General features: G+C 34.9%; 1 protein-coding gene across 2 annotated transcripts; it reads right to left on the minus strand.

The window, feature by feature from the left end:
• Positions 1-265: 265 nt before the first annotated feature.
• On the minus strand, positions 266-11,948 carry LOC128556491 (uncharacterized). Of its 2 annotated transcripts, none has more exons than XM_053541809.1 (4): positions 11,671-11,948; positions 6,934-7,350; positions 6,308-6,682; positions 266-1,131 (listed from the first exon to the last, which is right to left on the minus strand). In XM_053541809.1, the coding sequence occupies exons 1-4, from the start codon at positions 11,723-11,725 to the stop codon at positions 1,019-1,021; spliced, it is 960 nt and encodes a 319-aa protein (XP_053397784.1). In that variant the 5' UTR covers positions 11,726-11,948; the 3' UTR covers positions 266-1,018. The 2 variants fall into 2 exon arrangements, with proteins under 2 accessions (XP_053397784.1, XP_053397786.1); XM_053541811.1 differs by lacking the exon at positions 11,671-11,948 and adding an exon at positions 8,387-8,540.
• Between the last annotated feature and the right edge of the window lie 644 nt (positions 11,949-12,592).

The raw sequence follows: 12,592 nt of genomic DNA on the forward strand, positions 1-12,592 counted from the left end.
GCCGTAGACCTAAAACCCAAATACAAATACAAATTAAAGTATCGGAGACGTTGGTCAAATTGACTTGTTTATAATAGTTAAAGAAAGTAGATATTTTATGTTTTGTCACGAAAAGCTTACATGTGATAAAAAGAATATTACATTTGTGACTTTCCACATTGAGTTTATTAAACTCGTTGAATAAAATTGATAAAATGCCCGGCAGAGCCTAATTTAGTTTTAGTTTAGCCGAGTTTAATAAATTCAATATGAAAAGACACTCAAGTAATATCCTCTATGTATTTTGAATTTTAAAAAAATCAGAGAAAAGACCATTGTTATGCTGCATAAGGGTTAGAGGACAATGTCCTTTAGAAAACAGCACTTTATTGGTGGTACGGGAGCTTTAAAAGTGGTCAGGAGAATATTGCCGACGACCCGCGGTTCAAACATCAGAGGACAATAAAGTTCAGTCACGTTGTTGCTAGATACGGATCGATACATCATAGTTCATCATTTCGTCAATACGACAGAAATACCATATGAACAATATTTGTTTATGACTCGGTCACAATGACGCTGAACCGCTTCACTGGTAGTGGCGTTGCCATAAAGACGATAAATAAATAATGTGCATGTTTTGAAATTTGTAAAATATTCGCATTAAACATAGTCTTATCCATATTTTCAAATTTTATCACAATAGGACCAGAAATAAAAAATATTAGATCACTTTTCGGATTTTTTAACACCCTTTGTATATGCAATCATCCTGATTCGTTTTATCATAAATTGTCTCTAAGAAGTAATCATGATTACTTTGAATTTTACAAAATGGTAAAAAAGAACGCTATTTACAAAGTAAATTGAGGATTTCCTGGAATACTGTATAAGATACTCGTGCTTTTTCATAGTGACTGGCTATCAGTATATCATTTACTTATGCTGTGTAGGCCGTTGTACTGTTAAAAATGTAGCAGATTGAAAAATATACAATGACAGTGGAGAACTGTATGAATGTACGCTGAAGCATTTAATTTTAAGGCACTCCCGTCGTTTCAAGCTTAGGAATCAAAGCCTTCTTGTTGAACAGGTTGTCACACACGTTTCGCTTTTTCCCGTCGTATCTGTTTAATTCCTTCTTCTTTATCTCTGCAAAAAAGCAACATATACATTTGCTATTGACATTTTGAAATTCTGCTGCCTCGGTGTTTTGAGCAAATTACATTTTTGATACCTTTAAAAAATCCGATTTCACTTTAAACACAGGCAGGGGCGTACCTGAATGGTTTTGAACTGTACGCCAGATATGAGCAGCATAGCTACGAACCAAGCGAGATGCTGCGCGAGAGGGGTAGGTGACGGAGGGGGTCTCCATCCCCTGATGGATTGAGTTTTTAGGGCCTCCCCTTGAAAATGTTGAGTCTTTTTCGGCAGGAGATGCGTTCTGTTGCTATATTCCAGAGTTAATATATTTTGTTTGTCACATTTGTACTACATACTTCAAAGATGATCATTTAAATTCATAGTTTATCACACCGCTCATGCTTACTAGCAGTGTTCGTGACAGTTTCTAAAATTGCAACTGGAACAGCCTCGGATATTTTGAGGAATATAACCATTTTTCGTGTAGAGTCCTATGTAACTTTACCCTGGAAATTGTGTTCTTCAGTAGCTCGAACACTCTGGTACAAACACTACATATGTCATTCTATAATAGGCCCCTATATTCTATTTTGCAACTGCCAAGACCCGCGCAGGCATATTGTGTATCGCCAAAGGGACCTAACCATGTGTCTGTTAGGGTAACTGCATCTAAACTCTTAGCAACTGCTACACATGTGAACAAATCGCATATTTGAATCATGTGCAACTAGTTTTTTGTTGTTATCGTTTTTGAAATCTTCTTCAGTGTTTAATTTAACGCATGACTTCTGCATCCGCATTTTGATAGGTTTTTGATAAATGTATATCTACCCACACAAATATTTCAAGTTTTCTCACACGAAACGAAACTTTGTAGTAAACGTAAACAACATCTAATATTGGCAAAATGCAAATTCAAACTGCGTAATTTTCGAAATGGTTTTTCGGTATCCAAATTTGGATATAGATTAATAGATTAAATTACAACCATTAAAAATCTTTATTATCACTCCAAGAGTATTATATTTAGCGTAACTTTTATTCTTACCCGGGATACCGGCTGATCATTTTTGTTCTCTTGATGCTCTCTTGATTTACCAATAACGCACATGTCGTTTGAAACTTGAACAGCAGAATAAGACAAGTGTCCTGTTTTGTGCAAACAAAATTTTCTGACCTGCCCAAATTGAGTACATCGAGGTTCAGTTGACATACATGGTGTTTTGTTGGTATGTTTGTAGAAAACGAGCGGACGTTGCCGTAGAAACTTGCATGCACAATAGGTTTGTTGGGTATAACTTTGCACCGATACAGATTTATGTGAATATTTGAACTTTGTAGCTTTCCAGCTTTGATGGTGGAGGAAGACTTCAGTTGCCCTCCATGCATGTTTTCATCACGGGCGGCCACCTAGGTAGAACCACCAACCTTCCGTAAGCCAGCTGGATGGCTTCCTCTTATGATGTGCACAATAGAATATCTTTTGTGACAGAGAATCGCAACTTGGAGTTTGTGGCAAAATGATTCCCTAAATCTAAAACATCCAATAAGTATACGTGTATTAAATGTTAATCATTAGCTAGACTTCTTGTACTATTACTAAATATTTATACTGTTTTAGCTAGACATGCATTTTGTCTTATTTTAAACGTATTGCATAGTACTGTTAATTGTATGTTTACATAACCTATATGTAGTAATTGTTCATATTTTCAAATATAAAATTTGGTTCAAATGGTACATGTATGTAGCTTGTATCCACTCGTATCTTTGCATGTTCAAAACACCGAACGAGATGTCTATTTTCTAATAAGAGTAAGCCATTAAGCTGGCTTTGTGAACAATACATGGCTTTATTCAGGTATTTTCTAATAAGAGTAAGCCATTAAGCTGGCTTTGGACATAACATGGCTTTATCATCTATTTCTAATAAAAGTAAACCATTAAACTGGCTTGTGAACATACAGGTTTTTCAGTATTCTAATAAGAGTAAGCCATTAAGCTGGCTTTGTGAACAATACATGGCTTTATCCAGGTATTTTCTAATAAGAGTAAGCCATTAAGCTGGCTTTGTGAACAATACATGGCTTTATCCATCTATTTTCTAATAAGAGTAAACCATTAAACTGGCTTTGTGAACAATACATGGCTTTATTCAGGTATTTTCTAATAAGAGTAAGCCATTAAGCTGACTTTGTGAACAATACATGGCTTTATCCAGGTATTTTCTAATAAGAGTAAGCCATTAAGCTGGCTTTGTGAACAATACATGGCTTTATCCAGGTATTTTCTAATAAGAGTAAGCCATTAAGCTGGCTTTGTGAACAATACATGGCTTTATCCAGGTATAAGTTCATCCGGGGCCGTCCTCTGTTAAAAGCTGGATAGTTATTTTGAGACATATAAACGAACTTGTAAAATATTGTAAATTTATTTTAAATGATCATCTTATACTTAACTTCCTAAGCGTTTCAGGGTTAACCTACATCTTTCCCACTGCATTAATACATGCTTCACTTCGTGTTTCCGAATGTTTCTACTAAAGTTTGCCACTTGAGCATTTTTGGTTCTTGTGAGACATATCTATGTGGGTTTTTTTTCTATAGAAAACTTTAACCAAGGGATGCCCAATATGAATATACACATGTGTATACCAGTTTGTTTACTTTGAGCTATTGGTTACAATAATATTGATTTCACTGATAAAAATTGATTATAATGAGAACTGCAAACTGCAAATATGATATACCAGAAAAACACTGTCAGTAAGACCAGCTTTCATCTGTAAAATTGCTTCTTTTTAAGCAGTATATGACTTAGAAATAGTATATGAAAGAAAGATATGAATAGATGTATCATTCGATTGTGTTGCCACTGGCTCTTCATTGACAGTGCATAGTGTGTCAGTGCATAGTGTGTTCCTTTATCCGTTCGTTTTGGTCGCGCTGTCAGTTTGTGTATTTGTGCGTGCGTGCGTGTGTGTTTTTATTTATTACATGCCTTTTTGGCGATCTATGTCTTTTGCTGTGTTTGCTATGCTTCTAGGAAATCAACACTTACTTTTTATGTTTTTTTTTGTATTTACGATTATTAAAAAATACAAAGCATGTCCAATAATTCGAAAACGAATTAGATAATCACATTCAGATGATATTGTTCAAATGAAGAACTTTAAATAGCCGCCTAACCTCCTTTAGCTTTTCATTTTATTGCATTTTTAGTATATTGAGCCTTTAAATTTTCACGATGCCGAATTTGGATTATATGCAAAGGCGTATAGGCGTATGCCCAGGTACGTCCCTAACAGATAGAAAGGCTAATACAAAAACGTGCTTATAAATAACGTACAAACTCCGGACAGATGCTTTATTGAGACTGCTTATTGTATCTACTTTTCAGCATACATGTTTTAGTAGATATATCATTTTTGAGTGTACATGTATGTTTCTTTTTATACGCCCGTTTGAAAAACGGGACGTATTATGGGAACGCCCCGGGCGGGCGGGCGGCGTCCACAGACTTTGTCCGGAGAATATCTTCTTCATGCATGGAGGGATTTTGATGAAACTTGGCACAATTGTTCACCATCATGAGACGGAAAGTCATGCACAAGAACCAGGTCTAAGGTCAAGGTCACATTTAGAGGTCAAAGGATACAAGAATGAAAAATTCAAGAATGACTTTGTCTGGAGCATATCTTCTTCAGGCATGAAAGGATTTTGATGTAGCTTGGCACAATTGTTCACCATCATGAGACGGAGTGTCAAGCGCAAGAACCAGGTCCCTAGGTCTAAGGTCAAGGTCACACTTAGAGGGCAAAGTATACAATATTGAAAAATTCAAGAATGACTTTATCTGGAGCATATCTTCTTCATGCATGGAAGGAAATTGATGTAGCTTGGCACAATTGTTCACCATCATGGGACGGAGTACCATGCGCTAGAACCAGTCCCTAGGTCTAAGGTCAAGGTCACACATAGAGGTCAAAGGATAGAAGAATGAAAACATTTTCTGGCGCCTATCTTCTTCATGCATGGAGGGATTTTGATGTAGCTTGGCACAATTGTTCACCATCATGAGGCGGAGTGTCCTGCACAAGAACTAGGGTTCCTGGGTCTAAGGTCAAGGTCACACTTAGAGGTCAAAGGAAACAAGAATGAAAACTTTGTCCGGAACATTTCTTCTTCATGCATGGAGGGATTTTGATATAACTTGGCACAAATGTTCACCACCAGACGGAGTGTCTTGTGCAACAATAGGTCCCTAGGTCTAAGATCAAGGTCACACATGCACACATGCATGGAGGGATTTTGATGTAACTTGGCACAATTGTACACCATCATGAGATTGAGTGTCATGCACTGGTCCCTTCTTTAGAATTACTTTCCTTTGTTGTTACTATAAATAGCTTATAGTGTAACTTTTTCATTACTAGTCGTAGGGAAAAATCGAGACCACTCTTCTGTAGTACAACATGCATGTTACATCCAATTCTGAGGTGTATTTTGAGCTATCCCTACCTGGTAAGGATTTTTGTGTGGACTTGCAATTTTTTTTCTTTAAAGATTAACTTCCCTTAGTTGTTACTATAAATAACTTACATTGTAACTTTTTTATAATTGACCGTAGGAAAAAACCAAGAGCACTTTTCTGTGGTACAACATTGATGTTACTTTCAAATTTTTGGTGTATTTTAAGGTATCTCTACCTGGTAAGGATTTTTTAGAAAAAAAAAAAAAAAAAAAAAGAAACATTGTAAATAACCACAAAATTAAAATTCCATTTGCAAATACAGGTGCTAGTGTAAAGAACTTTGCTGTGACGGGCGTATATTGTGACATTCTGGCACTTTTGTTTAATTTCAGAAAGCTACATTCGAAACAAGATGTATATGCCTGTATGCTTTGTCTCACTCTACTAGTATCTCTCTGGTCAGCTTTGAATCCTTAAGTGGCCGTGTGTGTCTCTGTATGTCTGTACCATTGGCTCTTGTAGATTTTGTCAGACAGGATCTAGACCTGGCGAAATCTACTCGAGTCGAATACAACATTGCTGATCAAGTTACTGTTATGACAGCCATATTATAAATATATTACTTACTGCTGTAAGAGATAGAAGAAAAACAGGAAACAGTAAGGACGACAGAAAATATGCTAAGATCAGTACAAAGTTAATATATTACCGTTGTAGCAGATTAGAAATCCGCCGCACCCCTTGCTGTCTGAAGCTACACTGAATTCTAGATCTAAAAATCCATGATCTTGTTTTTTAAAACTCAAATGTTTGTTTTCTTCCATTTCTGCAATATCCATTTCCCCTTTGTTTGTTCTTAAGACCAAGCGATCGTCTTCGCATACGTGTACGGATTTTAAGCCAATTACAAGTACTTTCTGTTTCTTGTCTGTCAAAGGAAAGTTATATTTCCACACAAGGTTTCGGTACGTTTCGTTGTAATTCCATGGGAATGACTCATGACTCTTTATCATTCCTTTCCGTTTTGGAAGTTTATTCGTGCAGTTAGGTTTCCCATTTTTCAATTCGCAAATATTCTTCACAACTGAAAACGAAAAAAAAGCAGAAGACTAATTTGAGGATAAAACATGCGTTAATACCAGTTGACATATATAAAGTTTATATTCTACTCAAATGGTTGAGAACTGTAGATCCTATACACCTATTTTGTTCCTGACATAATTAAACATCATATACCACAATTTAAAATATATAAAGATAATTTAAAGTGATATGTTCTTTTTATGCAAACGTGTTTGACATTATCATATCCATAGTTTAAAACAGCCAACATACCCTTTACTTTTATGCATTTGGCGTGCACTGGATTGAGAAACTGAACATTTTCCATTGCACATGTTTTAGAACTGAACCCTTCATTCGGCACAACAATGGCGCCTTTGCCATCTGTATTTTTAACAGTAACACAAGTGACCATAAGGTCTTGCGGGAGTGTGATAGTGCAACCTTGGTTCCAATAGCAGTTGTTAACGTTGAAGATTAGCGAAGGTGTATATCCGAACACATATTCTTCCTGATTGTCTTCAAACATTTTCTTCCCAGCAATGACCTCGACGTCAATCAGTTGGTATTTATTACTACATTTCAAGTTCATGTCTAAATGTTTGACACCTCTGGTCGGTTTAGGGTAATAGTTTACATTCCACTTTGCATGATCTTTGTTATTGTCAGAGCGTTTTGAAACAATCATTTCTGAAAAGAAGAAGTCCAGTTACTTTTGACAATGGAAACACAGAATTTTTATGTAATGAATAAAACATAGTGTGTAAAGACTAACAATTTTCATTCATTTACTAGGCAAAAGCTGATAAAAAAAGGTATTCCATTGTATAAAGCGCAAATATCTAACTGTATATAGGGGAAATTCATACAGACATTCACGTGTTCATGGCAAAATAGTTTTCAAATGTTGCAAATGCAAGAAATCATTTTCAGATATGTACGACCTTAGACATCACGCATTGTCAATTTATAAAGGTTTGAAAATGTTATGTGACTTTTGTAGCAAGTACTTCAACAACATATTTACCCTGCAAAGATATGTTTAAACAGAGCATTCGAAACTACACATGTGAAATATGTGGACAACAGTTTTATGAAAAACTTTGTTATTTAAGGCACAAAGACGAACACCTAGATTCAAGACCTTATGCGTGTAATACATGTAGTAAATGTTTCGGTTATAAGACAAGTCTTAAAACGCACATTGAAGCATTATTACGGATAAAAAGCATTTAAAAATGACACTTGCGAAGCATATTTAACAGTAAAACTGCCTTAAATGACAATACCAAGGGGAGACATGGTCCATTTGGTAGTGGTTAAGCGTATGTATGTCTACAGTCTTTGTTCCAGCATAAGACATTCTTGATAAAGTTTTACTGGGGAAGCTTGATTATTCGTATCATTCCGTATCCGCATCTGTATTAAATAACTTTTTATTCGAAAAAATGAGCCATGATTACTGTGGTAAAAAAATGTAATATTGCTGGTTAAAGTATATCTACTTCCCCTACAGTCATCAAATATCTCATAACGATTGAAAATAGTTAAAGTTTTATGACGCACTGCTCAGTTTAGCTAAGACGCATAATGTTACTGGTATCCATCCTATCCACACGTCTAATGCCTATCCCCACTTACGCTTACCAATCATTTCCCACCCTACAAAAAAAAACAAACAAAAAAAACACCACTTTTTACATACCTCATATTTCTTTACACTTACTTATATTTTATATTTCATACATACAATGTATATTCATATATTTCAGTATCCCGCATCCGCCCTCCTCATCCCGCAACACGTACACTTTTCTTTCTATTTTTACATCCCTCACATTTACTTATATCTTATCCTGATTGTACGTATCTCTCATATCCCCTCAATCCCCGCACGCCCACCCACTCCACACCCTCCACACACACACACACACACACACACACACACAACCTACTGTCCTTCTTCCCTTTCCTAATTGGTTTTTACATTTCTCACACTAATTTTTAACTTAAATTGTTTCTCATTCACTTATAATTTCCTCCCCAACCACCGCCCATCCCCATTTCCCCAACGACCAATACAAGTGCGTGTGTTTTTCATCTCTCAAACTTACTTTGCTTATATCATATGATATTAATATCTTGGTAAAAAATGCGATTAGTTGAGCGGGCAGTCCGATGATAATACTAACTCTAACTCTTGCGGTTACTGGTAGATCTAGAAGTTATTGTTTTAAAGGATATGGATGTCTCTTAGCTTGCACTTTTTGTAATCTTTCAAATTCAGAAAATTTAAAATTACTAGTACTTTAAATTGTAAATTGTAGACATAATATGTTGATTTAGACTGTACATTTAGTTGTATTTCATACTATGCATAACATTTATCTAAATATAATTGTTCGATTACTTTTGGATATCTTGGGTACGTAGTAATTTGTTAAAAAACAGTTTTCTAAGCGAAATTACTCCTATAGTCTACACCCTATGTTGGTTCCTAAAGCGTTAGTCACGCGATATAGTAGGAATGTAAAATAGAACATTTTATATCTGTAGAAATCCATTTTAAAAACAGACATAAAATTACTCATAAAGTCTGTAGGATTCGTGGTTCTCTAAAAATTAATTAGCGAGAAAGATTTGATATTTTCTGATATTTTATATACGTACATTTGGGAAGCAGAAATGGATTTACTCGCAAAGTGCCTTTGGATCTCTCAGGCCTAAGTCACGCGACAGAGTTAGAATTTAAAATAAAGGTAATTTAGCTTGATTTCATATTATGATCAATATCAATTTCAATAGAATGGCTTGGTTTTGGATATTTTATATACGTAATTATCCCCTTGAAAATACATATAAAAATACTGGTATAGTATGTTCTTTTATCTTCAGTTTTGTTGTCGTTTTCCATCAAATATTTTACTGTAAATAAATTTTGTTTGCATGTTTACTTTTAACATTTTACTTATGAGACTATTATCATTATTTTCCTTCGGCGAAATAGCTAGTTTTCTAGACTCATTGATATACACTGTCAAGGTCACAGGCTACATGTTTATCTTTAAATGGACAGGTAATCATTATTATGGCATCTGATGCTGTGTCAAACAAAGAGTCACATTTACGATTGGAATTCTGTAAAGGTAACGTGAAATATATGATACTTTATTTATGATTTTCGTTGCAAATCTGTAACAATATTCCAAAAAACATCGACGAGGGCTGGTACCATATAATTGTGTCATCGTTCAGAGTTTGCAACGTATTCTGTTAGACTTCGTAACATCATAAAGAATATCTACGAGCTTTATTTTTAAACTACATGCACAATAATGATTGTAAGATCACTACTGACAAAAGTTAAACATCTAATAACATCTACACACATATAATTGTAGGAACATATAAGCGTTATGTTTAGTTTTAAAATAACGTTCATTTCTGTAAATTGTAGTATACATGGTTTTAAAATATAAATCAACTAGATCAATGGGTAACAAGGAAAGTTATCTGACCATGTCTGTTGTTGATGTTTGTTTGAAATAAAGAAATTGTTGTCATGTTGTAGGCGTATGGAGCGACATAGTAACATAATTGTTGAGATACCGTATCGTGTGTCGTTGATATTTTGCAACACGATAAAGTTGAGACTTGACATACGTTGGAACGTACCTCTCCCGGAGCGATATAGGTAGAAAGCAATAAGATGATGTGCAAAGTACATTATTCAAGTCTGTAGGTCAAAGGTCAAGGTCACAAATGGAGCTCAAAGGTCAAACTTTGCCCTCATATTTCTTGTCCAGAGCATAACTTAACAATTATTCAATATATTGACTTTACACTTTGTTATATGTAGGTGGCAATGGGACGATGTGCAGAACGCATAAATCATGTCGGTAGGTCAAAGGTGAAGGGCATAAATGGAGCTAAAAGGTCAAACATGTCATTTCATATTTCGTGTCGGGAGCATAACGCAATAACCATTCAAGGTATTGACTTCAACCTTGGCATATATGTAGGTTGCAATGAGACGATTTGCGGAGTGCACGAACCACTTTAGGTCAAATGTAACGTCAACCACACAGCACCGTTAAATGTTTCGTCCAGTGCATAACTTGATAACCATACAAGGTATTCAAACTTTGAATAATATAGGCGAGTTGTGATGAGATTATTTGAGGAGTGCAACAATCCACATTACTTCAACTTCCCATCCACCGAAAAAAAAAACAATTATATATTTTTATGACTTAGTATTCTCTGACAACACATGGTTTATTGTCTTCAGACTAGATCTTTGTATTCTACTGGGAGTAGAAACTGTTCGAGAGTGAGATTGTCATATTTCTATGCAAAACACGAAGCGATCTTACTGTGTCCGAACTTAGCTACCCAGCGATTCTTAGTATAGATATTATTTGATAGCACTGGCTTCAAAATAATTGTTTTACGGTGTAAGTCCATTTAACTTGACACAAATGCATATCGTTCTGTTTTCACTAAATGATATAGAATAGAAAAAGTGGAGACTCCACAGGTCGCTCAACACGACTAAAACGAAAATGTAGCAGGCTCGGTTCGATTGAGCCTGTTCATGGACGGTGGTTCAAATAAATGCTACTGTCCACGCCCTCTAGGCCCGGGTTGAACAGAACTCAACATTTAAACGTGCTACAAGTACAAACAAAAACAATCAGAGACATCATACGGCGGTGCACATGGAGCCTTCAATGGTACACTAGCGTGTAATTCCATGAAAAGCGGCGTAAAAGTTAAAATAATGGGTTTGCCCTAGCGAGAAATTTAGAAAGGGGAAGAAATATTTGCATTATTTTCACGTGACACATTTGCTTAGACCAGAAGACTATATAAAAATGTTGTGTTCTTGAGATTTTTTTAAAAATGCATTTGCCAATAAATGCATTTTTATCACTCAATTTATGAAACATTCATAAAAATTAAATAGTTAAGTTTTCCATTAAGATTGCAAAGTCAAAAAGAACACACCTGTTAACAGACAGATGAATAATCCTTGAAGCACATTTTTCTGAAGCAAATTCATTTTATTATGTTTTATTTGCACAACTTTGCAACTTTTAAAAAGTATAAACAAAATCTCCAGACACTATGAATCATTTCCTGTTTTAAATTCATATATTCATTCAGCTTTTATGACCGCGAACCCGCCGACTTATGTAAACTTGAAAATCAATAGTTGTTAGTTTATCTGTATTTCATAAAATATAATATAGTTATAGTATGTGTGAGAGTGTGTTACCAGGATATATCAGAGCTAGGGGTATATCGAGGATATTTGTCTCTGCACATATCGTCGAGGCCGGTAGGCCGAGACAGATATGTGCAGACAGATATGTGCAGAGAAAAATACCGAGATGTACCACTAGCTCTGATATATCCTCGTAACACACGAGCATTACATATTATAACTGTTTTATCGCATAGTTTTATCATTAAAGTTTATATATTATTTTCATTTAAATTTGTTTATTATTATTTTTACTCTTTTGATTCCCTTTCTGCGCCTGGCTGACTGAAACACTTAAACTTCTGTTTTAGAAAATGTGTTCCCCAGATAAAAGTATCCAACAGATTTCTGCATTGTTTTTAAATCTTTGCATTTCATTGGCCAAACATATTGTAAAATTTGTTGTTTTGTTTGTAAACAAAAAAAAAAAGATCAAAGAAAAAGAAACATTTGAGAAATCTCAGAATTTCATGTATTTCTGAATTTGGCGATAACTATCGAGCTTTTGAAATATTCTAGTTTATTTATTCTTTTACTATATAAATGTAGGTGTTTGTGATAATTCTTTCTCTGTGAACTGTAAATTGGAGCTAAAATCATCTTCTTTGAAAGGAAAAAATTATACTTCCTCAATAGGACCTCGATAGAGAAAAAGTGTTGCGA

Source organism: Mercenaria mercenaria, chromosome 4, assembly GCF_021730395.1.
Source record: "Mercenaria mercenaria strain notata chromosome 4, MADL_Memer_1, whole genome shotgun sequence".
NCBI lineage: Eukaryota > Metazoa > Mollusca > Bivalvia > Venerida > Veneridae > Mercenaria > Mercenaria mercenaria.

Coding starts and splice junctions, on each gene's coding strand:
- LOC128556491 (XM_053541809.1), bottom strand. CDS start 11,725: ATGAATTTGCTTCAGAAAAATGTGCTTCAAGGATTATTCATCTGTCTG. Junction 6,683..6,933: donor CAAATGCATAAAAGTAAAGG/GTATGTTGGCTG, acceptor TTTCGTTTTCAG/TTGTGAAGAATATTTGCGAA. Junction 1,132..6,307: donor ATTTCTAATCTGCTACAACG/GTAATATATTAA, acceptor GCTTTTTTGCAG/AGATAAAGAAGAAGGAATTA.